The sequence below is a fragment of the Nerophis ophidion genome, linkage group LG02 (genome assembly GCF_033978795.1).
Source record: "Nerophis ophidion isolate RoL-2023_Sa linkage group LG02, RoL_Noph_v1.0, whole genome shotgun sequence".
Lineage (NCBI taxonomy): Eukaryota > Metazoa > Chordata > Actinopteri > Syngnathiformes > Syngnathidae > Nerophis > Nerophis ophidion.
Window position 1 is genome coordinate 76,658,391 of NC_084612.1, and position 26,262 is coordinate 76,684,652.

Below are 26,262 nucleotides of genomic sequence, written 5' to 3' on the forward strand. Positions count from 1 at the left end.
CCATGTATCAATTTTGGTATAAAATCAACTCGTCGTGTTTGGAGGAAGAAGAATACTGAGTTGCATCCCAAGAACACCATACCTACTGTGAAGCATAGGGGTGGAAACATCATGCTTTGGGGCTGTTTTTCTGCTAAGGGGACAGGACGATTGATCAAACAAAACCAACACAGGGCATAAACTCACAACAAATTACACACCTGCAAATCATTCAGCTTTTGCCGTATCCGTAATACGCCGACAGGGAGAAGTTTGTATTCATACGATGAGTCGGGTGTGTTTTGACCTCCGCCAAACCCTTGAGGCCGACTCACCGGACCCCTAGGGTTCGATCGAAACCAGGTTAAGAACCACTGCGTTAATGTTAAATCTTACCTGTGAAAAGTAATCCCCCGATTACTATTTTCAACAGTCCGCTCATTTGAGCAGGAAAACGCCATTTGTTTTCTACCTGTCAACTGTCAGTTTGGGCCAGCTCCATGCGGACCTGACTCAGCAATGTTGTGAGACTCTTAAACAGGACACTACTGCCATCTACTGTACAAAGAATAGAATACAATGTAGAATAGAATGTACTTTATTGATCCCTGGGAGAAATTCAGCACCAGTTTCCTCACAATAAACAATGATAATAATAAATAATATAATATATGTAACATATTATAGATATAATATATAATATATGAATAATATAAATATATTTTACATATATTCTACATTTAAGTGCAGTCAAGGAACATATGCATTATACTGTTTATAAAGTCTGCCTGTCGGTATGAAGGACCTCCTGTGTCGTTCCGTGTTACATTTTGGGAGTCTGAGCCTTCCACTGAACGTGCTCATTTTCTCCGCAAGGTCCGAGTGTAGTGGGTGGGAGGTGTTGTCCATAATGGCTAGGAGTTTTGCTAGACTTCTTCTCTCTGACACCACCGCCAGAGAGTCTAGCTGTGCATGCATAGGGTTAGAAAAATAGTGACAGAGAATATGGACAATTCAACCCCTTAACTCAACAATGAGTGGATGAGTGTTATGTGTGTGTATATGTGTAAATAAATGAACACTGAAATTCAAATATTTATTTTTATGTATATATATATATATATATATATATATATATGTTTATATATATAAATATATATGTAATAAAATAAATATATAGATATAGCTAAAATTCAATGAAAGTCAAGTATTTCTTATATATATATATATATATAATATATATATATATATATATATATATATATATATATATATATATATATATATGAAATATTTGACTCTTAAACACGCCCCCGTCCCACTCCCGACCACGCCCCCGACCCCCACCTCCCGATATTGGAGGTCTCAAGGTTGGCAAGTATGGTGCCGCGGCACAGTGGTTAAAAAATACTGGTTTAGGCTGCCCGCCGGCTCCTCGTCACCACTTCAAGATGGCGGCCCAATTTCTCGCGTCACAGCAGCCAATGATGTCATGAAAGGAGGAGCCTAATCAAAGCCACAATGCCCCCCGACGCTTTCAACGGAAGAGCCAATCACGGACGTTTCTGACCGTCCAATCAAAATCAAGAAGGGTGGAGTCTCTGAGGGACTGTGTTGTGGATTCCAAAAAAAAAAAAAAAAATCATTAAAAAGTGGGAGTTGACGAGCTAATTTCTTCTGTGATTTCTTCCGTCGATTGGCAACAATTCTCGACGCAGCACCCAGCCGCAGCCATGCCCGGGATAGAGAAGTTGCCAATAGAGGAGACGCTGGAGGACAGTCCGCAGGTAAAACAAAACAAAACAAACACTGAGAGCTTCACGCTAGCATGCTAAGGCTAACAGCCCGCTATGCTAAGCTAACAGCAATTGTCAGCCGCTAGCAAATATGCTTTCATCGTTCAAAGCTGCTGCCAAGTAGCCAGCGAAAATGACACATTTTGGGAGTGCAAACATGACACATCAGCTGATAATTGCAGCCGGACGTTAAGGAGGCGTCTCCTTAGCATGCTGCTTCCTTAGCCGCCCGGCTAGCTTCTTGTGAACCTTTGTCTGTTTTCCAGAAGAGGGACTTTTTATGCTTATTTTCAAAAGTAATCCACATTTTCCAGGGAGTTATGGTGTACAGATCACAACAATTTTAGTAAGAATATTTGCAAAGTGGGATGCTTACCGCGACACCTGCTGTGACGTCACAGGTCGGTCACTTAAAGGCCTACTGAAATGAGATGTTCTTATTTAAACGGGGATAGCAGGTCCATTCTATGTGTCATACTTCATCATTTCGCCATGTTGCCATATTTTTGCTGAACGGATTTAGTAGAGAACATACACGATGAAGTTCGCAACTTTTTGTCACTAATATAAAAGCCTTGCCTGTACCGGAAGTAGCAGACGATGTGCACGTGACGTCACGGGTTGTGGAGCTCCTCACATTTGAACATTGTTTACAATCATGGCCACCAACAGCAAGAGCGATTCTTACTGAGAAAGCGACGAATTCCCCATTAATTTGAGCGAGGATGAAAGATTCGTGGATGAGGAAAGTTAGAGTGAAGCACTACAAAAAAAGAAAGGCGAGGGCAGTGGGAGCGATTCAGATGCTATTAGACACATTTATTAGGATAATTCTGGAAAATCCCTTATCTGCTTATTGTGTTAATAGTGTTTTAGTGAGATTATAAAGTTATACCTGAAAGTCGGAGGGCTGCGGTGACCGCCAGTGTCTCTGAGGGAAGCCAATGGAGGAGCCAAAATCACAGCTGCCCTTTTGACAGCTGCTGCAGGAGGACGCAAACTCCGCTCAAGTCTCCAACTTAATATCACAATTTTCTCATCCAAAAACTTGGTGGTTGACGTAGAAAAACATGTTCGCTTGACCACTGTGTTAAAACTTCACAACAAGCAAAGAAACACCGGCTGTGTTTCGGTTGCTAAAGGCAGCCGCAATCCACCGCTTTCCACCAACAGCATTCTTCTTTGACGTCTCCATTATTAATTGAACAAATTGCAAAAGATTCTGCAACACAAATGTCCAGAATACTGTTTAATTATGCAATGAAAAGAGACGACTTTTAGCCATTAGTGGTGCTGGGAGAACATGTCCGCTCCAACCAACAACGTCACAAGCACGCGTCAACATAAGCGTCATCATTCCACAAAGTTTTCAACAGGATACCTCGCGGGAAATTTAAAATTGCAATTTAGTAAACTAAAGCGGCCGTATTGGCATGTGTTGTAATGTTAATATTTCATCATTGATATATAAACTATCAGACTGCGTGGTCGCTAGTAGTGGCTTTCAGTAGGCCTTTAATCCGATCTCCACAATTCTGATCACTTGTTTTCACTGTAACTGATTTTACCAATCGATCAGTCAATCAATGTTTGTTTATATAGCCCTAAATCTAGCCATAAGTGTCTCAAAGGGCTGCACAAGCCACAACGACATCCTCGGTACAAGGCCACATAAGGGCAAGGAAAAACTCACCCCAGTGGAACGTCGATGGTAATGACAATGAGAAACCTTGGAGAGGACCGCATATCTGGGCAACCCACTCCCCCTCCCCCTTCTAGGGGAGCCCGAAAGCAATGGACGTCGAATGGGTCTAACATAATATTGTGAAAGTCCAGTCCATAGTGGATCTAGCATAATAGTGAGAGTCCAGTCCATAGTGGATCTAACATAATAGTGAGAGTCGAGTCCATAGTGGATCTAACATAATAGTGAGAGTCCAGTCCATAGTGGATCTAACATAATAGTGAGAGTCCAGTCCATAGTGGATCTAACATAATAGTGAGAGTCCAGTCCATAGTGGATTTAACATAATAGTGAGAGTCCAGTCCATAGTGGATCTAACATAATAGTGAGAGTCAAGTCCATAGTGGATCCAACATAATAGTGAGAGTCCAGTCCATAGTGGATCCAACATAATAGTGAGAGTCCAGTCCATAGTGGATCTAACATAATAGTGAGAGTCCAGTCCATAGTGGATCTAACATAATAGTGAGAGTCCAGTCCATAGTGGATCTAACATAATAGTGAGAGTCCAGTCCATAGTGGATCTCACACAATAGTGAGAGTCCAGTCCATAGTGGATCTCACACAATAGTGTGAAGGTCCAGTCTATAGTGGATCTAACATAATAGTGAGAGTCCAGTCCATAGTGGCTCTAACATAATAGTGAGAGTCCAGTCCATAGTGGGGCCAGCAGGAGATCATCCCAAGCAGAGACAGGTCAGCAGCGCAGAAATGTCCCCAACCGATGCACAGGCGAGCAGTCCACCCCGGATCCCGACTCTGGACAGCTAGCGCGTCATCCATGTCCATCGGACCACTATAAAGGATTATAAAGACAAATATATGCGATGATGTGGCAACTTGTCCAGGGTGTACTCCGCCTTCTGCCCATGTACAGCTGGGATAGGCTCCAGCACCCCCCGCGACCCCATAAGGGACAAGCGGTAGAAAATAGACGGATGGATGAATGGATAAATACAAACAAACAAAACTATAACTAACAATATTAAAATTTACCTTTGTGTGTAATTTTGTATGATCTTGAGATGTAAAATTGTGCATGTTGACCACGAGTGGGACAAAAATGGATGGATTGATTTTTTTTTTAAAGTTCTCAAAATCAGATCCGGAAATTTCAAAGTCGAGGCACTTCTGGGAAATGTGAACGACGTCATCAACCTCTGTGATCCTCCATTAGTCCAAAAATAGCCAGACAGACAATAATGACGCACATCGCAAACCACCTTGATCTTAGCGGTCACCAGCTGCCTGGTGCAGTCCAGATACTGTTAGTAGGTCAGCCACCCATTGTCACGTACCCATAAATTACTTTCGGCAAGGCTGAAAAGTGGACAATCAGCGACCGCTTGTTTGATTGCTTTCATCAAAGTGAATGTTTTTTTCCCCTCCCTGAATTTTACAATCAGACTCGCTCTCTGCTTGGAGTGTTTGAGGAGGACACAGCTGCCATCTCCAACTACTGCACAATGCTTTATCAGGCCATGCACAGGATCTATGACGCCCAGGTACACACACACACACACACACACACACACACACACACACACACACACACACACACACACACACACACACACACACACACACACACGCGCATGTTTGACAAGTGTAGAAGCATTGCCAATGAAGTGAGAACCACATACTGTGTGCACCTTGCAGAATGAGCTGAGCGCTGCCACACATCTGACCTCCAGATTGCTGAAGGAGTATGACAAACAGGTTTGGCAATTTCCTTTGTTTTCAAAGATTAAAACGTAAATTAAAGCTGCAAGCAGCGATGGACGGGACCAAATTTTGCTGGTGTTTCCTGCCTTTACCCATTCAACATATCTTTACCTGCACTTTACCTACCTTCCCTGCATCCTGGGGTCACACTGGTGCTTCTTTCTTTCACCCATACATGCTGGTGCTTCCTGCCATCACACAGACAACATATTTTTACCTGCACTTTACCTACCTTCCCTGCATCCTGGGGTCACACTGGTGCTTCTTTCTTTCACCCATACATGCTGGTGCTTCCTGCCATCACACAGACAACATATTTTTACCTGCACTTTACCTACCTTCTCTGTATCCTGGAGTCAAAATGGTGCCTCCTCCTTTCACCCTGTCAACATATAATATATATTTGGTTTTACACTGTATTGAAAAAAAATTTGAAAATGAATTTTACCTTTGTAACCTCATTATGCTATTGGCTAAGTGTTATATTCATAAATGTAAGTTTCTCAAAACCCGACCTATTTTTTGTGCCTTTTAAAAAAGATTTAGAAGTCTACATTAAAACACTCTACCTCTAACAACCAAAATGCTGTGAAAACGATGATGCTGGGTTCCAAATTTAAAGGGGAACATTATCACAATTTCAAAAGGGTTAAAAACAATAAAAATCAGTTCCCAGTGGCTTGTTGTATTTTTTGAAGTTTTTTTCAAAATTTTACCGGTCTCGGAATGTCCCTAAATAAAGCTTTAAAGTGCCTTATTTTCGCTCTCTGCGAAGACACTGGCCATTTCCCTGTGACGTCACACAGTGCTGCCAATGTAAACAAACAATGGGAATACCACAGCAAGATATAGCGACATTAGCTCGGATTCAAACTCGGATTTCAGCGACTTAAGCGATTCAACAGATTACGCATGTATTGAAACAGATGGTTGGAGTATGAAAGTATTGAAGAAGAAACTGAAGCTATTGACGCTATTCATAGCCGTAGCATGGCCGAATAGCTGCGTTAGCATCGTCGGTAAAATGTGCGGACCAAACGATCAGGACTTTCGCATCTTGTGACACTGGAGCAACTTAAATCCGTCGATTTGTAAGTTTTTTTTTTCGCATTAAATGTGGGTGGAAGGAAACGTAATATAGTTGCAAATACATCTACAGGTTATCCATACATCTCTGTGCCATGTCTGCTTTAGCACCGCCGGTAAATAGCATGTTAGCATCGATTAGCATAGCATGTTAGCATCGATTAGCTGGCAGTCAACATCAACAAAACTCACCTTTGTGATTTTGTTGACTATCGTTGCAAATGCATCTGCAGGTTATCCATACATCTCTGTGCCATGTCTGCCTTAGCATCGCCGGTCAAATGTGGAGACACTCTGGCACATTCAATGGGGGTCTGGTGGCAGACACTTTGGCATCTTCTTGCCAGTGGTGTCACTTGAATCCCTCCCTGTTAGTGTTGTTACACCCTCCGACAACACACCGACGAGGCATGATGTCTCCAAGGTTCCAAAAAATAGTCAAAAAAACGGAAAATAACAGAGCTAAGACCCGGTCTTTGTAATGTGTTGAAAATGAAAATGGTGGGTGTGTTACCTCGGCGACGTCACATTCTGATGTCATCGCTTCCAGCGCGATAAACGGAAAGGCGTTTAATTCGCCAAAATTCACCCATTTAGAGTCCGGAAATCGGTTAAAAAAATAGATGGTCTTTTTTCTGCACCATCAAGGTATATATTGACGCTTGCATAGGGCTGCTGATAATGTTCCCCTTTAAGTTATTTACTGAGATTGAGTGAGCCTATGGCTTTGCTCTTTGTTTATTTTATATATATATATTTTTTGCATTCTATTTGAGTTACTTTGAATTTACAACCCCCTGGCGCTGTTTTGTACGGTTTTTATACTGGTTTTGTACTTACTTTGATTATTGTTTTCAACTGCTTGTAAATGTTGAAATTTATAAATAAAGGTTTATAAAAAAAAAGTGCAGTTAATCATGTGACCGCCTGGCTCTGTTTGATTGGTGAAACGGAGTCAAACGTCACAAGTGACTGCATTTGATTGGTGAAACACAGCCATGTGATAGATACTATTTTAAAGGTCTGTCAAACAAAGCGTGCATTAACAGATCGATAAAAATCAGTATCGAGTAGCGAGCTGAATGTGGATAAATGGAGCGGCGTAAAAGTAGAGTTTCTTCTCTATAAATATACTCAAGTAAAAGTAAAAGTATGTTGCATTAAAACTATTCTCAGAAGTACAATTTATCCCAAAAGTTACTCAAGGAGATGTAACGTAGTAAATTTAGCAGGTTACTGCCCACCTCTGCTTATGGCCTCTACCAGCTTTATCAATGTTAACACATGGTTTCATGCTAAAAAAATGCATTGTATTGTAAGACTCAGAGGATTGCTGCCACCTTTTGTGTTTGTGTAACAACTTAAACCATTAACCCAGTATGTTGATGCTCTTCACAGCGTTTTCCTTTAGGAGGCGATGACGAGGTGATGAGCTCTACCCTGCATCAGTTTGCGAAAGTCATCGATGAGGTTAATACACATTCTCGCTGCTCACTTTCTGTGTTGCATGCCACACTTCTGACACCGCTCTTTTTTTTTTTCCCCCACAGTTGAGCTCCTGTCACGCCGTTTTGTCCACCCAGCTTGCTGATGCCATGATGTTCCCCATAAGTCAGTTCAAAGAGAGAGACCTGAAAGGTATGGTCACATGCAAAAGGTCTCTGACGCCACAAACGGCCTAAAACGTTGTTTTTGTCCCTGCAGAGATTCTCACCTTGAAGGAGGTTTTCCAAATATCTAGTGACGGTAAGCACAAGATCAATGCCGTAACACAGGGGTGTCCAAACCTTTTCCACTGAGGGCCACACACGGCAAAATTAAAGCATGCGGGGGCCATTTTGATATTCTTCATTTTCAAACCATAACTAAATATATGGATTTTTAAAATGTATTTTATCCAAGGGGTCCCGGGGACCATAAAGGGTCTCAAGTTATTCAAATGTTAAAAAAGTTATTAAAATGTTAAAAAGAAGTCATAATTTTATAATAATTTTCTATTTAACGCTTACAGTAAATCCCTATATCAACTTTAAAAAAAAAGGTTTTATGGCATTTCTGTCAAAAACAACTTTGTTTTTCATAGTAAAACTGAAATATGCAGTATTTAGTAATTAGAGCCCTAAAAGATCAATAATGCAGGACACCATTTATTTTAATTATTTTATATTTTTGAGGAATCACAGTGAAAAGATAAATAAAATACCACTAAGTATATTTGGAATCCAAAAGGTGCCCCACTCAGAAAGTGATACATTTTTATTAGGGTTTTCTTTTAACTTTCAACACTTAAGTTGCGAGATCAACTTCTGTCAATTTTACGTTTAAACTATTATTTTGTTTGTTTTATTCTCTTTTGTCAAATTAAAACTTTGTTTTTATATGTCAACTGCATCATATATGCAATATTTACCACATAAAACATTTTAAAGTGAAATGTTTGAACTAATTGGAGCTTTTAAAATAATTCATTTAAACATGGATTTTTTTGTCTTTTTTTTTTTGGAGCAATGGTAAAAAAAAATCAAAAATAAAGAAAGACAAAAGAAGAAAAAAAAAACAGCCTGCATGGCAGCTTTGTGTCAACATTGCAACTTTTTCTCGATAGATTTCACCTCATTCCAATATTTTTAATGTTCTTTTTTATTTTTGCAATAGCATTTCCAGACTGTGTGGGGGGCTGGTAAACAATTAGCTGCGGCCCGCAAATGGCCCCCGGGCCGCACTTTGGACACCCCTGCCTTAACACAATAAAAGTTTTAACTCACCAAACCTCTTGCCTTCTTCTTCCTGCAGATCACGACACCGCCATCAACAGATACAGCCGCCTGTCCAAGAAGAAGGACAACGACAAGGTAGTTCCTGAAAAGGAGACAGTACGCGTGTGACTCAACGTGTGTGTGTGTGTGTGTGTGTGTGTGTGTGTGTGTGTGTGTGTGTGTGTGTGTGTGTGTGTGTGTGTGTGGCAGATGCGGGCTGAGGCGGTGGAGGACGTGTACACCTCGCGCAAGAAGCAGCACCAGACCATGATGCACTACTTCTGCTCCCTTAACACGCTGCAGTACAAGAAGAAAACGGCACTACTGGAGCCGCTGCTGGGCTACATGCAGGCTCAGGTTGGCACACTCACAATTATTGAACCTAAACGACATCGATTGAAAGGTTGTTGTTTTTAATCCGTCCATTGTAAACATCAGGAATTGTGTTGACAATGTGGGATGACGGATGGTACGACATGACAGCTAACAGGAGAGGGAGCAATTCATTCCTGCCTAAACAGGCTCTAGGGACATTTAAACTGAAAAGTTACTCCTTCTTGTGCGTATGTAGAACACAGTAGAGTGAAATGGAGTGATATTTCAACTCTATCACTACACTTTTGGACAAGAATCACACTATTTTGTCACGCTTTAGTTGTGTATTTGACGGCGTTTAGCTTTAGAAGCCCACGACACATTTTAAAAATACTGTTGTATTAAAAATAATTAAAAATAGCATGAAAATGTGTGTAATGAGAAACAGTTGCAATTTTGACTCATAACACAAACTTGCCATGTAGGCTGTTTTTTCTTTAAAACTGTCATTGCTCAAAAAGTAATAAATAATCAATCAATCAATGTTTACTTATATAGCCCTAAATCACTAGTGTCTCAAAGGGCTGCACAAACCACAACACAAACCACTACGACATCCTCGGTAGGCCCACATAAGGGCAAGGAAAACTCACACCCAGTGGGACGTTAGTGACAATGATGACTATGAGAATCTTGGAGAGGACGAAAGCAATGGATGTCGAGCGGGTCTAACATGATACTGTGAAAGTTCAATCCATTATGGATCCAACACAGTCGCGAGAGTCCAGTCCAAAGCGGATCCAACACAGCAGCGAAAGTCCCGTTCACAGCGGAGCCAGCAGGAAACCATCCCAAGCGGAGGCGGACCAGCAGCGCAGAGATGTCCCCAGCCGATACACAGGCGAGCAGTACATGGCCACCGGATCGGACCGGACCCCCTCCACAAGGGAGAGTGGGACATAGGAGAGAAAAAAAAAGAAACGGCAGATCAACTGGTCAATTAATGTTATGAATTATTGACCTATTCAAGGCTCCAATTACTTTACATGAAATATTCCGCTTTGAAATATTTTTGTGGAAAAATATTGCATATTTTTTGTGTTTTCCATATAAAAACATAGTTTTTTTGACAAAAAGGTAATTAAAAATGATAATAAAAACGTGCGATTGACGGGTACATCTGAAGTTGATCTAGGGACTTAAGTGTTGAAAGTAATAATTAAAAAAAAGTATGACCTATCTTTAACACTTATATCAGTGGGTCACTTTTTGATTCTCAATAATTTTAGTGGGATTTCTTTCTTCTATACTGTCATTGCTCACATAAATTATACTTAAATACAATTAGTGTTATTATGAATTATTGACCTAATTAAGGCTTCAATTACTTCACATCAAATATTTCATTATTCATTTTTTGGTGGGGAGATTGTTGCATATTTTGTGTATTTGCCAAAAAAAACATGTTTTCTTTGACAAAAAGGGCATAAAACATCAATTAAAAAAATTATTTTCACTTTATATCAACATATACTGTAGACCTGAAGTTGATATAGAGATTTAGATTTTTTTGAATGACAGACATTTTAAATATTTTTATGACTAAGACCCTTTCATGACCCCGGCACCAAACTTGAGGGGAGCCCTAAAAAAAAATCTATATATTTTATTGGTCTTGAAAATGAAGAATATCAAAATGGCTCCTGCACGCTTTGATTTTTCAGTGTGTGGCCCTTGATGGAAAAAGTTTGGACACCCCTGGATTAGCTCATAGCCTATAATTTATGCTGCCTTTTCGCTTCTTTTGCTTAAAAGACTGTCCTTTTTTTTTCTGGCCTTTTACCTCACAGATCAGCTTCTTTAAACTGGGCTCCGAAAACCTCACCCAGCAGTGGGAGGACTTCCTGACCAACATCGGAACCAGTGTCCAAAAGTAAGACGCTCTTCCATCCGTGCAGGTCCTTTGCCAAAACACTCAAATTTGATGGAAAATAGGCAACAACGTGCACAAAATGTCTAAACATATCTTTTAGGCTGATTCCACGTGAAGAGGTTAGGTGCCTATTTCAAGAATGCAATGTTGTTTTGAAGTGCATTTCTGGAGCCCTGTGTGAGCTGCTAATCATCTTAAGTGTGTGTGTGTAGTGTGCGTCGGGAGATGGAGGAGGAGGTCAGCCAGATGCAGGAGACCATCCAGCAGATGGAGAGCTCGTGTGACACCCTATATGCACCGTGTGACCCAGACCCGGTCCACTCCCCTGTGTGTCGAAACCTCACCAGGAAGCAGGGCTACCTCTACATCCGCAAGTAGGAACATTTGTTTTTAATGTGTTGACGTTAGCAGTAGTACTAAAAGGCGCACTTAAAATCCTTTCAATTTCTCAAAAATCGACAGTACGCCTTGTATTCATGGTGGTTGTGCTTGTTCTGGTTGTAGTACATGGTGTAGTGATAAATGTGACCAGTGGGTAGCACTCACACCTAAGACATTCCAGACCCTGTACAGAGAGATCCCTAACATGGCGCCCTGTAGACATGTGATTTTGATCAATCAGAGAAAGTTTGGCCAGATGATCTCCTAAATCAGGGGTCACCAACGCGGGGCCCGCGGGCACCAGGTTGCCCGCTGGCCTGTTCTAAAAATAGCTCAAATAGCAGCACTTACCAGTGAGCTGCCTCTATTTTTTAAAATTGTATTTATTTACTAGCAAGCTGGTCTGGCTTTGCTCGGCATTTTTAATTCTAAGAGAGACAAAACTCAAATAGAATTTGAAAATCCAAGAAAATATTTTAAAGACTTGGTCTTCACTTGTTTAAATAAATTCATTTATTTTTTTACTTTGCTTCTTATAACTTTCAGAAAGACAATTTTAGAGAAAAAAATACAACCTTAAAGATATTTTAGGATTTTTAAACACATATACCTTTTTACCTTTTAAATTCCTTCCTCTTCTTTCCTGACAATTTAAATCAATGTTCAAGTAAATTTGTTTTTTTATTGTTCTCAATAATAAATACATTTTATTTTAATTCTTCATTTTAGCTTCTGTTTTTTCGACGAAGAATATTTGTGAAACATTTCTTCAAATTTGTGATTAAAATTAAAAAAAAAAATTCTGGTAAATCTAGAACATTTGTAGAATCAAATTTAAAATCTTATTTCAAACTCTTTTGAATTTCTTTTAAAATTTTAGTTCTGGAAAATCTAGACGAAATAATGATTTGTCCTTGTTAGAAATATAGCTTGGTCCAATTTGTTATATATTCTAACAAGGTGCAAATTTGATTTTAACCTATTTTAAACATGTCATCAAAATTCTAAAATTAATCTTAATCAGGAAAAATTACTAATTATGTTCCATAAATACTTTTTAAATTTTTTTCAAAAAGATTCGAATTAGCTAGTTTTTCTCTTCTTTTTTTCAGTTGAATTCTGAATTTTAAAGAGTCGAAATTGAAGATAAACTGTTTCAAAATGAAATTTTCATTTTTTTCGTGTTTTCTCCCCTTTTAAACCATTCAATTAAGTGTTTTTTTGATCATTTATTCTCTACAAAAAACCTTCCGTAAAAGGAAAAAAAATGTACGACGGAATGATGGGCAGAAATACCCATATTTTTTTATATATATATATATAGATTTATTTATTAAAGGTAAATTGACCAAATTGGTTATTTCTGGGAATTTAAGTGTGTATCAAACTGGTAGCCCTTTGCATTAATCAGTACCCAAGAAGTAGCTCTTGCTTTCAAAAAGGTTGCTGACTCTTGTGCTATGTAGACCACAATGAAGTGTTGTAGAAGTAAAAAAAAAAAAAAAAATCATGATATGAACCCTTTAATCCACTTTATAATCTGGTGTGCCTTTTGTACGAAAGTAGACCCATTCTTATGATCCTGTGTGCCTTAAGCTCCGAAAAATGTGGTAAATGCTAATAAACAAGCTTGCCCCCTCAGTAAGACGGGCCTGGTGTCAACGTCATGGGAACGACAGTACTTCTTCACCCAAGGAGGAAATCTGATGCATCAGGGCCGGGCCGAAGTGGCGGGCGGCCTGGTCACCGACCTGGACAACGCCTCCGTCATGGCTGTGGACAGTGACGACCGCCGCTTCTGCTTCCAGGTCACGTCCTTCGATGGCAAAAAGTGAGCGTGCTCCCATCTCCATGTGGCCTCAGCCGCCACCATTATTGAGTTCATGTTCTCATTCATGTGTGTTCTGTCAGAGTTGTGACACTGCAGGCGGAGAGCAGAAAGGACTGCGAGGAGGTAATTAGTTGACTGACAGCCGCTTTTGTGTTGATGGATGTTCCCTCACCGTGTCTATACTTGTCAGTGGATCGCCACCATCAACAATATCTCTCGCCGCATCTACCTGAGCGAGAACGCTGAGGTTTGTGAAGGACAAAAAAGTTTATTTTTCTCACGTCCGGTCCTGGCTGATGTTGTCTTTCACTGATAGGAAGTGGCGGCAAGAGCCAACCAATCAGCCATTGAGGCGGTGACCCCGTCGCCTTCCTTCCAGCAGAGGCACGAAAGCTTGCGGCCAGCCAGGTTCAGTCAATCAATCAAACTTGATTCATATAGCAATTTTTCATGCATCCATCCATCCATCCATCCATTTTCTACCGCTTATTCCCTTTCGGGGTTGCGGGGGGCGCTGGCGCCTATCTCAGCTACAATCGGGCGGAAGGCAGGGTACACCCTGGACAAGTCACCACCTCATCGCAGGGCCAACACAGATAGACAGACAACATTCACACTCACATTCACACACTAGGGCCAATTTAGTGTTGCCAATCAACCTATCCCCAGGTGCATGTCTTTGGAGGTGGGAGGAAGCCTGAGTACCCGGAGGGAACCCACGCATTCACGGGGAGAACATGCAAACTCCACACAGAAAGATCCCGAGCCTGGATTTGAACCCAGGACTGCAGGAACTTCGTATTGTGAGGCAGACGCACTAACCCCTCTGCCACCGTGAAGCCTTTTTCATACAGTCGTGGTCAAAAGTTTACATACACTTGTGAAGGACATAATGTCATGGCTGTCTTGAGTTTCCAATCATTTCTACAACTCTTGTTTTTGTGATGTAGTGATTGAAGCACATACTTGTCGGTCACAAAAAACATTCATGAGGTTTGGTTCTTTTATGAATTTATTATGGGTCTACTGAAAATGTGAGCCAATCTGCTGGGTCAAAAGTATACATAGAGCAATGTTATATTTGCTTACATGTCCCTTGGCAAGTTTCAATGCAATAAGGCGCTTTTGGTAGCCATCCACAAGCTTCTGCTTGAATTTTTGACCACTCCTCTTGACAAAAGTGGTGCGGTTCAGCTAAATTTGTTGTTTTTCTGACTTGGACTTGTTTGTTCACACGTTTATGTCAGGACTTTGGGAAGGTCATTCTAAAACCTACATTCAATCCAATCCAATCCACTTTATTTATATAGCACATTTAAACAACAATAACATTTCCAAAGTGCTGCACAGCCATGTTAAAAACAATTGTAGAAAAAAAAAAAAATAAATATATATATATATATATTATAAAACCAATAAAAACAATATAAAAACAAATATGATTAAAAACTATTTTAAAGGGTAAAATCAATTAAAACAGTAAAATAGAAATCAAAGTGTATAAAAAACACAGAGGACAACAGAGGACAGAGGACCACACAACTCATGTAGTGTTAAAAGCCAAAGAATAAAAGTGGGTCTTAAGACGAGACTTAAAACACTCCACTGTGGAAGCAGTTTGAACATGGAGCGGCAGAGTGTTCCAGAGCTTAGGGCCGACCACAGAGAAGGCCCTGTCTCCCCTGGTCTTAAGTCTGGTCTCGGGCACCACGAGCTGGAGTTGGCTCTCGGACCTCAGAGCGCGCGCAGGAATGTAAATTTGGATGAGGTCCGAGATATATTGAGGTGCCAGTCCATGTAAAGATTTAAAAACAAACAGCAATGTTTTAAAATCAATTCTAAAATGAACAGGGAGCCATTGAACATTCTAGCCTGATTTAGCCTTTACCACTTTTGACGTGTGTTTGGGGTCATTGTCCTGTTGGAACAGCCAACTGCGCCCAAGACCCAACCTCCGGGTTGATTATTTTAGCTTGTCCTGAAGAATTTGGACGTAATCCTCCTTTTTCCATTGTCCCATTTTCTCTCTGTAAAGCACCAGTTCCATTGGCAGCAAAACATGCCCAGAGCATAATACTACCACCACCATGCTTGACCGTAGGCCTGGTGTTTCTGGGATTAAAGGCCTCACATTTTCTCCTCGAAACATATTACTGGGTATTGTGGCCCAACAGCTCCATTTTGGTTTATTCCGACCACAGAACTTATCTTTGTCAATGTGATGTCAGATGAAACAAAAATGGAGCTGTTTGGCCACAACACCCTTGAGCTTTTGTTTTTAAAAATCGTAACATTCTCTGCAGCCATGAGGACTTCCGGCAGGCTGTTCCACAAGTGGGGGGTGTAATAATGGATTGATGCATCCCTGTGGGTATGGAATTTTGGAATAATTTGGAGGCTGATATCGGAAGACGTCAGGGACCACGAGGACTTACATCAGGAGTAAGGAACCTATGGCTCCAGAGCCAGATGTGGCTCTTTTGATGAACTCACCTGGCTCTCAGATAAATCTTAGCTGACATTGCTTAACACAATAAGTAACAAATAATTCCTCTGGTAATCACAGTGTCAAAAATAACGTTCAAAATATAAAACATTCTCATGCATTTTCATCCATCCATTCGGTTTCTACCGCACCTGTTCAAGAAGTCGCATTAATGGTAAGAAGTATTTTATTTATTTTTGGTTAGCCTCTGAATAACAATGTTATTAAAAAGAATAAGAGACTTATTATACTCTAAAAATGTTGGTCTTTCTTAAAAATGCACGCATATAGTCGTATTCAGTGTTAAAAAAATAAATTATATCGCTCTCACGGAAATACTTTTAAAAATATTTGGCTTGTATGGCTCTCTCAGCCAAAAAGGTTCCCGACCCCTAACTTATATGATAAAAGCAACACGGAAAGATAAGAAGGCCCAAGAACATCAGGCATTAAAAGGACCAGTAAAAAAAAACGCCTTCTGCTCCTCGACAGCACACAAGCGGCTGAGTTTTGGAGTTGTTGTAGTGGTTTTGTACTTTTTAGGAAGTTTAGGTTCCCAGTGCCTGTATGTGTCAATAGTAGCAAGCTACATGACACATGCAGACCATCTTTTTAACAACTCTCTCTTCCCTCTGTTACGGCAGCAAGGGTCGCGTGGGCCGAACAAGCAGCATCAGCTCTGTTGGCTCCGAGCCCTCGCCTGCCCTCTCTGTGCTCTCATTGGACGCCCTGGTTGCCCCAGACACGCCCATCCAGTTTGACATCATCTCACCCGTCAGTGAGGAGAACTCTGGACACAGCAAGACGGCAGCTCAGTCTGGCAGGTTAGTGTCAATCCAATAAAGCTGATCATTTTTCTATTTGAATTAGAGATCGACCGGATAATCAGTGCCAATATTTGGCATTTTGACAGCACCCTTTTTGTTTCATCTGACATCACATGGACAAAGATAAGACCTTCTGGAGGAAAGTTCTGTGGTCAGATGAAAGAAAAATTAAGCTGTTTGGCCACATTACCGAGCAATATGTTTATAAATGGAGTGCTTACCCTAATAAAGCGGGAAAACACCCCTGGCCAGCTGGACCAGACACACAACTGTCCTTCAAATGAGTCACACTTTATATTGTTCATGATACATGCAGTACGTCATGCGTGTTATTACAACTACATTACTTACGCTGTCTGACTAGCTGTGTACAAAAAAAACATGAAATAGCACTAGGGATGATACTCGAAACCGGTTTTCCCGGTTGTTCGATAAGAAAAGAACCGAGTCCTCGGACTCCTTTTTGATAACCGTTAGCCGTTATCGAGACCATTATAGGAAAGAAAAAGAGTTGGTTCTTTATTCGAATCCGTCCCGACCAGAAATGCTCCGTGAGACATCACAAGAAACGACGTCACGTAGCTCAGTCATTAGGCGCAGATAGCGAAAGCAGGAAAACAACAGACAGGAAAAAGCGCTCCAAGGTGTAATAAAGTTCAAAACCAAAGACATAATCCAATGAATAACTTTACTGAGAGATTTGAGCAGGGTACAAACACATGAGCAACACTTTTACCACCAACCGGAAACATAGCAACCAGGCTAGCAACGCACCTCCTTTACGGCAGCTGTCGCAACGTTCTTCAAGCAACCGCTGTACATACATATATACACAACATATCCCCCTTTTTTTAACTTTTGTTTATCTTTCCTTGTAAACAAAGCAAAATCACACCGTATATGTGTTGTCAGTCTAATTATAAATAATGCAGACGAGGCGTGTTGGCTGAGTTCTGAACGTTTACTGCCGGGTGACGACATGCAACAACACTTTTCGGGGCTACCGCGCATGCGCGTCACTCCCGTTGCATGCTGGGTAGTGTAGTCGTTATATTCCCTAGCTCATGAAGAAATAATGTTGACTCAATAAAGTGTATTTCTTTTTTTAACTTTGACTTTTCATAGTTTAGCATTGTAACCACATTTGCAAACAACTTTTCTCTCCATAGAAATTTCTTTCAATAAAGAAATAAAGTCAAAAATGTCAAAGCACCATAACAAACAGTTATGTCGAATAGTAGCTGAAGTGCACTTTTTGGAGAGCTGTATTATTTTCAGTTTTGTGCCCAAGGGACTGATTTTATTCAACACTATATTATTATTTATACACCTATTGTGATCACAGAGACAGGTTGTTTTTGTGTTACTGTACTGTATATATTTGTTTTTCTGAAAAATCCCACTTAATATACTTTGGGTAACAACAGTCAATATTTATTTAATTTTTTAAAGGGGGTAACAGTCAATAATTATTAGATTTTATTTTTTTCTTACACAATAAAAGTGAACTTTTGTTAAACCAATTTTTTTTTTTCCATGTACAACAACCTATCTGGACTCTATAAGGAATCGGTTCGATAAGAGGATTCCATAATAGGCTCGAACTTGATAATTTCTCATTAAACATACAGATACTGTAATATGATTGTTCATGTTTTTCACTCAGTACAAAATGGAGTCTTATCATATTGTGTTGGGCATTAAAAACTCAAACACGTTTCGTGCTAACATAGAAGCGAGCTTATCTATTTCCGTAGTTAGCTTTTAAGGCTAATACCGAAGCATGCCGATGTGTTAGTATGCTAAAAAATAGCTACAGCTTGGTTATTATACAGGTTAGGGAATGTTAATGAAGTACTGTTTGTCAGAGTTATTTGGTGACGAACCCCAAGATGCAGAGATGGAGGCAGGCATGGAATGTGAAAACATGATTTAATTAAATACTAAGACAAAAACAAAACCAAAAGGGTACAAACACAAAGCGCGCACAAGGCGGATAATCAAACAAAAGGAGCTAGCCTGGGAGCTAGAAAATAACGAACAGGAGCTTAGCGTGGAAGCTAGCGGGTAGCGAACAGGCAAACAGAAGTCGTACTTGTATAATGAAAAATAAAATGGAAGCAGGGAACAAAAAACAGTAAGCTACAAACATCAACTGAATATAGCTTACCGCTACGCTGCAAAGACAAGGTACGACACGACAGGAACGATAACACATCACAAGAGCGACTAGACGTGACATCGACAAGACAATACAATGATCCAACAACTGACACAAGACAAAGCAGGTACAAATAGGAGCAGGCTGATTGGCAACGGGTGTGGCCAGGTGCCAATCAGCCGCAGCTGAGGAGGAACACAGCACTCAGCGAACAAGACAGGAAGCTGACAAGATAAGAGCACTAGACAGGAAATACTAAACACAGAGGAAACAGACAAATGCAGAGGGAAAAACTAAAACAGACAAACTCAGTGGCAACTCTGACACACTTGATGGTTTTTGATTGAATATTGAAGTGATTTAGAAGTCAAGCAGATTTTTACATGTTAGAAAGCAGAAATGTGTCTTATCTCTCTTAAAGATTGTGAATAGGCAAAATAAAAAACAAAAAAGTGCAGTTCTTTTACTAATTGCATTATATCAGGGTTCCTCACGAGGAAATGTTTTAAATCCATAAACTGCTATAAAATAGAGTAGATGGCGAGTTAGTGCGATGTAGAAAAATCCCATATTTCCCTGGAGATTTCCCATGTTTTGAAATGGAAATGTTTGACGATCCTCTTTGACACACATGATACAAATGTTTGTGAAATCCCTGATGATACTTGGTGTGAAATTAACCACAACATTAGCGTTGCATCAAACATGACGCTACAGGTCTAACGTTTCCTCAAAAATAATGTTTAAAAAAACTATTTAAAGCCTTGTCCAGCTGTTTACTGACATACTATTCATGTTTAAATATTTTTTTATTGCAAATGAATATTGGATATCGGCCTCTTTGACTACTGATAATCGATATCGACACTGAAAAAAACATATGGGTTGATCTCTAATTGAAATGAATAATTTACTTATTTGTGTCTAGTTCTTTTGTAAATAATATGTGTGCGCGTGTGTACTCGAAGGAGAAGTAACCCATTCGGAGAGTCAGGTGACAACCCAGTGATGGAAAACGAAGGTAGGTCTTGTTTTGCAAACCATGGTCAACATAACTTGTCACTAAATATATCTCACTACTGCCTCTTGTAGGCTTTAGGGAAAGCAGCATCCACCGGAAGGCTGCCTGGCAAGAAGGTGTACGTTTGCCGTTAATACATATTTTTTTGGGGTGTTGGGGGGGTTTCCAGACTCGATCCTTCACCAGCTCTTCATTGTTCGCTTCCTGGGCTCGATGGAGGTAAAGACTGCCGAGTCTGCGGATGTCATCCCCGAGACCATGAGGCAGATCTTGGCGGCCCGAGCCATTCACAACATCTTCAGGATGACCGAGTCACACCTGCTAGTCACCTGCGACTGCCTCAAGTATGAACCCCTCTTTGTGGATGTGTACCATATATACGTGTGTGTGTGTGTGTGTGTGTGTGTGTGTGTGTGTGTGTGTGTGTTTGTGTTGTGTTCACCCGCTGTGTGTTGCTCTGCAGGCTCATCGATCCCCAGACACAAGTTACTCGCCTCAGGGTAGGTGTTTGCCGACAAACGCAGCACGCCGCCTCCAACCAACTATTGTCATGTCCGCTAGTTCCCCCTGGTCAGCGTGCTTCAGTCGTCCTCCCACCAGGACAACAAGAGGCTGTTTGGATTCATCCTGCAGACGGCGGGCAGCGGGCGACCCGACAGCCGAGTCGTGTGCTACATCTTCGAGTCCAACGATGATGGCGAGAAGGTTGTGAGCCGCCTTGAACAGCAGAAATATACTACTCTAAATAGTCCACAAAAGGGTCTGGTCTACTAAAGCAGGGGTTCTTAACCTGTTTGATCTCGGGGCCCAAGTTTTCCTCTGCAAAGGCCTAATCTATTAATAATTAGTAATGTTTACTCTTCATTTAAAATATGTTCCAAAATAGATAGAAATCCTAACTCATTGTTCCTCAATAATGTGACACAGGAGGAAATAGTTCAAATCGTGAAAAAATGCAAATCTAAGACTTCAATTGATTGCAATGGAATTGATATGGAAACGATAAAAAAAGGTTATAGAAGAGATCTGAGGACCATTATCGTACAAACCCAGTTTCCATATGAGCTGGGAAATCGTGTTGGATGTAAATATAAACGGATTACAATGATTTGCAAATCCATTTCAACCCATATTGAGTTGAATGCACTACAAAGACAAGATATTTGATGTTCCAACTCTTAAACTTTATTTTTTTTTGCTTAGAATTTCATGGCTGCAACACGTGCCAAAGTAGTTGGGAAAGGGCATGCTCACCACTGTGTTACATGGCCTTTCCTTTTAACAACACTCAGTAAAAGTTTGGGAACTGAGGAGACACATTTTTTAAGCTTCTCAGGTGGAATACTTTCCCATTCTTGCTTGATGAACAGCTTAAGTTGTTCAACAATCCGGGGTCTCCGTTGTGGTATTTTAGGCTTCATAATGCGCCACACATTTTCAATGGGAGACAAGTCTGGACTACAGGCAGGCCAGTCTAGTACCCGCACTCTTTTACTATGAAGCCACGTTTATGTAACACGTGGCTTGGCATTGTCTTGCTGAAATAAGCAGGGGCGTCTATGGTAACGTTGCTTGGATGGCAACATATGTTGCTCCAAAACCTGAATGTACCTTTCAGCATTAATGGGGCCTTCACAGATGTGTAAGTTACTCATGCCTTGGGCACTAATACACACCCATACCGTCACAGATGCTGGTTTTGTGCCTATAACAATCCGGATGATTCTTTTCCTCTTTGGTTCGGAGGACACAACGTCCACAGTTTCCAAAAACTATTTGAAATGTGGAATCGTCAGACCACAGAACACTTTTCCACTTTGTATCAGTCCATCTTAGATGAGCTCAGACCCAGCAAAGCCGATGATGTTCCTGGGTGTTGTTGTCTAACGGTTTTCGCCTTGCATAGGAGAGTTTTAACTTGCACTGTAGTTACTGACAGTGTGTATCTGAAGTGTTCCTGAGCCTGTGTGGTTATATCCTTTACACACTGATGTCGCTTGTTGATGCAGTACAGCCTGAGGGATCGAAGGTCACGGGCTTAGCTACTTACGTGCAGTGATTTCTCCAGATTCTCTGAACCCTTTGATGATATTACGGACCGTAGATGGTGAAATCCCTAAATTCCTTGCAATAGCTGGTTGAGAAAGGTTGTTCTTAAACTGTTCAACAATTTGCTCACGCATTTGTTGACAAAGTGGTGACCCTCGCCCCATCCTTGTTTGTGAATAACTGAGCATTTCATGGAATCTACTTTTATACCCAATCATGGCACCCACCTGTTCCCAATTAGCCTGCACACCTGTGGGATGTTCCAAATAAGTGTTTGATGAGCATTCCTCAACTTGATCAGTATTTATTGCCACCTTTCCCAACTTCTTTGTCACGTGTTGCTGGCATCAAATTCTAAAGTTAATGATTATTTGCACACAAAAAAAAGTTTATTAGTTTGAACATCAAATTTGTTGTCTTTGTAGCATATTCAACTGAATATGGCTTGAAAAGGATTTGCAAATCATTGTATTCTGTTTATATTTACATCTAACACAATTTCCCAACTTATATGGAAACAGGGTTTGTATATTAGCAATCTATCATTTCAAACGGGTAAATTACCAAACAAAATGAAAATAGCTAAAGTTGCACCAATTTATAAGACTGGAAACAAACACCAACTTACAAATTATAGACCTGTTTCTTTACTTCCACAATTTTATTAAATCAGTTGGTTCAAAATGTAAAGCAGGTGTTATTTGGATCTTAGTAGAGCAGGCCCAAAGTCATCAGTGTTGTGAAGTGATTGCACACACAATGAGCCAGTAGGACTCAATTTTTCCACTGGTAGTCCTTCAGTAGATGGACTTTCCTTGTGACTTGGCACAAACAACTTTGTATTTAAACGTGTTTGTCCTCCATCTTGTCGTGTTACGTGTCAGATCTGCGACAGCATCGGCCTGGCCAAGCAGATCGCCCTCCACTCTGCGCAGGTAAGCCTCAACTTCACCCTTTTTCCCTCCCCTCCTCCCCCCTTCAGTATGTGACGCTGTTACCTGTCGTGTTGTAGGACCACAAGGCGGCGGAGAAGAGGAAGGAGCAAGACAAGGCCAAAGAGAAGCAGCAGGAGGAGCTCAGCAAGCAGAAACAAATTGAAAAGGTGCGGAGCTTTTAATCTTTTGACTGTCTGTAGAACTCACAAACTTCAGCCATTTGGCTTTACTTCCTACAACTCCCAAAAGGTTGCCAAATGGCTGGATTGCGAACCATTGTTCTGTAAACAAGAAAATTATTGCAATATTATGAGAAAAAGTTGTCTTTCAGGAATTTCTAGGAATATTTTGAGAAAATACAAATCAAGTCCAAATTATGTAATTTGAAAAAAAAAATTGAAACGCATTATTGTGACAAAAAAAAGATTTTCAAGACAATTATACAAACACACAAGATTAAAGTCAAATGTTTCATGAAAAAAGTGTGATAAAAATATTAGGCAATTTGTCAGAATATTTTTTAGAAACATTTACAATTTTACAAGAAAAAAATATGCAATTTTACAGTATCAAAATCAATTACATTGTAAAAAGAATATATATATATATACATTCATGTATATATATCTTGATTGGATTATCCAGAGAATAGTGCTCGATACCGTGGTAGAGCGCAATATGTAGGTGTGGGAAAAATCACAAGACTACTTCATCTCTACAGAACTGTTTCATGAGGGGTTCCCTCGATCTCCTGATGATTGAGGGAACCCCTCATGAAACAGTTCTGTAGAGATGAAGTAGTCTTGTGATTTTTCCCACACCTATATATATATATATATATATATATATATATATATACATATATATATATATATATATATATATATATATATATATATATATATATATATATATGCATTATTGTGAGAAAAAAATTATGTTATAAGAATTGTGTAGAAATAATTTAAGAAAATATTTTTAGAAAAAAGTATGCAATTTTACATGGTACAAGTCTGTGGGAGTTGTTTCCTACCCGTTCCACGGATACCATGTCACAGGAGCCAGGTGTGCCGTTTTAACAGACTTTTAATGAACAAGCGATCCCAAGAACAATCTTTTCAGATGTCTTTCTCTCCAGTCTCTCCCACCTCTCTCCTCCACTGGCCGCTCACTGTTAAAGACAACAGATGATTAGATCACCAATTACCACCTGTGAAATCTAATCACCTGCCAGCTGCACATGCCCTGCACCTAGTCGATGGTGCTCCGCCCTCAACACCATAGACAGAGGTGGTGACCTTTGTTCCTGCAGCTCGCTGATCACACTCTCCCTCCACAAAGTCAAATATGTAAAATATTTTAAATATTTAAAAAAATAAATCTAAAAAAAGCTGCAATATTGTGAGGAACTTTTAGGAATATTCTGAGAAAATAATATTTCTCAAGCAAAATTATGTGTATATACATATATATGTTTTATTTTTAGAAAAACAATATTTTGACAAAAGTTATTTTATAAGAATTGTGTAGAAATATTCTAATAAAAAGGATGCCATTTTACATGGTTGAAGCCAAATATACTGTATTGAGAAAAAAATTTTTTTTAATAGGAATTTTGTGGGAATAAGTTTTCATACAAGATATTCTAAGAATATAGAAAATGTATATTTAGAAATTTAGTACCGGTAATATTTTGAGAAAAAAAAGTTGTCATTGTACAAGAATTATGCACTGCAGCGATATTTTGAAGGAAAAAAAAGGTTTATATTTTACAGAAACAATAACAAAATAAAAAGTTACAACTAAAACGTCTATGGCAGTTTAGCATAAGAGCACTTGAGTATGTACTACATAAGAGCTAATCAGATCAGAGATATTTACAGCTAATATAGAATACAATAGAATGGACTTTATTGTCATTATATTTTTATGTAACCAGATTAAGGACTCCAATTTAAGGTGCGGTAGTGGGAACAAATATGGGATAAAAAATAAAATTGCACAATAGGTAAACAGACTACTATCCACTAAAAATGATAAGCAATCTTGCACATTATACAAAATACTGTACAATATACAGAGCAAGATAAGAGTACCGGAGTAATAAATAACAATCTAACATCTAATATAAGTCAGTCCTTGCAACATGAGAACTGTCGGCATCTCTCTATTCAAGTGTACCCCTCCCTTATCTGACCATTCCAGCGGTCCGCCACATTCCCACATGTACTGACTGCATTTACAAAAGCAAGGTGCCTAATTGCCAGCCGTAGAGTGGTAAGTTTTAAACCAACAGCCTTCGAGGAATGTCCAGGGGAGCAAGAAAAGCCTGCCAGTTCCAGCTTTAACAGGTCTTGACGGCGTCTTTCAGGATTTGGAGGAGCAGAGTCGCCTCATCGCCGCTTCAAGTCGCCCCGGCAACCCCTCGGCGCCCGACGGACACTTCGTCGTGCTGAGCAACAGCCAGTCCGAGGACAGCGACGCCGGCGGCGAGGAGGGCCCGAAGAAGGGCGAGTCGGAAGCCTGACACCTAACAGAATGCATGTCCCAACACAGCAGACCACGCTCAGGAAGCAACACCTGATGAAAAACTAAATCATCACCTCTGGTTACTGACTCTTAGAAATGCTTTTATACTCGCTCCTGATAACTACAAAGCAACCTTTTACTTGTGCATTTTACAAACAAGCTCTCTCATGTCGAGTTTGGATGCTAAGCACTGATGACTGCATTGTTAAAGCCCTCAAGGGATAAAAAGACGAGGGAACGTGAAGGCACCACCACTTAAAAATCACCTTGATTGTGACAGCAAGAGTTTTATAGTTAATTTGTTCCAGCTCAGTCATCTTCTCATCTAAAAGCACTCTTATTTCACACTTGACAGTTTTACTGAGGGCAAAAGTTGGCTCCAGCAAAGAGCATTGAAGGTGTCAATGTTAACCTCCTCAATAATGATGATGACATTAGGCTTGATATTAAGAAATGTGTTTAAATCCACAAAGAATGTCACTGATGGATGTGTGATTGTTGAACTTTTATGGGAAAATCAGTACGTTTACTAAAGATGATTGCATCTTTGTTGGGAGTGTTTGTTTTTGCAGTAGGCCGAAAAAAACCCATGTTGACCGTTCAGCACTTTACTTTGTTGGACTGTACATACGACTCGATGTCTAACTGTTATTTAATCACACACACAAAAAAAGAAGCTTTTTACAAACAAATAAAAGCACTAACCTCA

The 26,262-nt window shown here is 40.0% G+C and overlaps 1 protein-coding gene and 1 long non-coding RNA gene across 3 annotated transcripts in view; one reads left to right on the top strand and one right to left on the bottom strand.

The window, feature by feature from the left end:
• Positions 1-26,262, bottom strand: part of LOC133546085 (uncharacterized) — a 424,415-nt gene that overhangs the window by 75,228 nt on the left and 322,925 nt on the right. The gene's annotated exons all lie outside the window — the stretch shown is intronic.
• appl1 (adaptor protein, phosphotyrosine interaction, PH domain and leucine zipper containing 1) lies at positions 1,586-26,262 on the top strand. 2 transcript variants are annotated; one of them, XM_061891671.1, is made up of 22 exons: positions 1,586-1,766; positions 4,926-5,024; positions 5,179-5,238; positions 7,729-7,800; positions 7,881-7,968; positions 8,035-8,076; positions 9,124-9,182; positions 9,297-9,443; positions 11,252-11,334; positions 11,547-11,708; positions 13,358-13,546; positions 13,627-13,669; positions 13,737-13,793; positions 13,863-13,954; positions 16,676-16,855; positions 19,988-20,040; positions 20,210-20,384; positions 20,504-20,540; positions 20,602-20,745; positions 22,974-23,024; positions 23,102-23,191; positions 25,230-25,389. In XM_061891671.1, exons 1-22 carry the CDS (start codon positions 1,713-1,715, stop codon positions 25,380-25,382), a joined length of 2,130 nt encoding a protein of 709 aa, XP_061747655.1. In that variant the 5' UTR covers positions 1,586-1,712; the 3' UTR covers positions 25,383-25,389. The 2 variants fall into 2 exon arrangements, with proteins under 2 accessions (XP_061747655.1, XP_061747645.1); XM_061891661.1 differs by lacking the exon at positions 25,230-25,389 and adding an exon at positions 25,396-26,262 and having other exon boundaries at positions 1,588-1,766.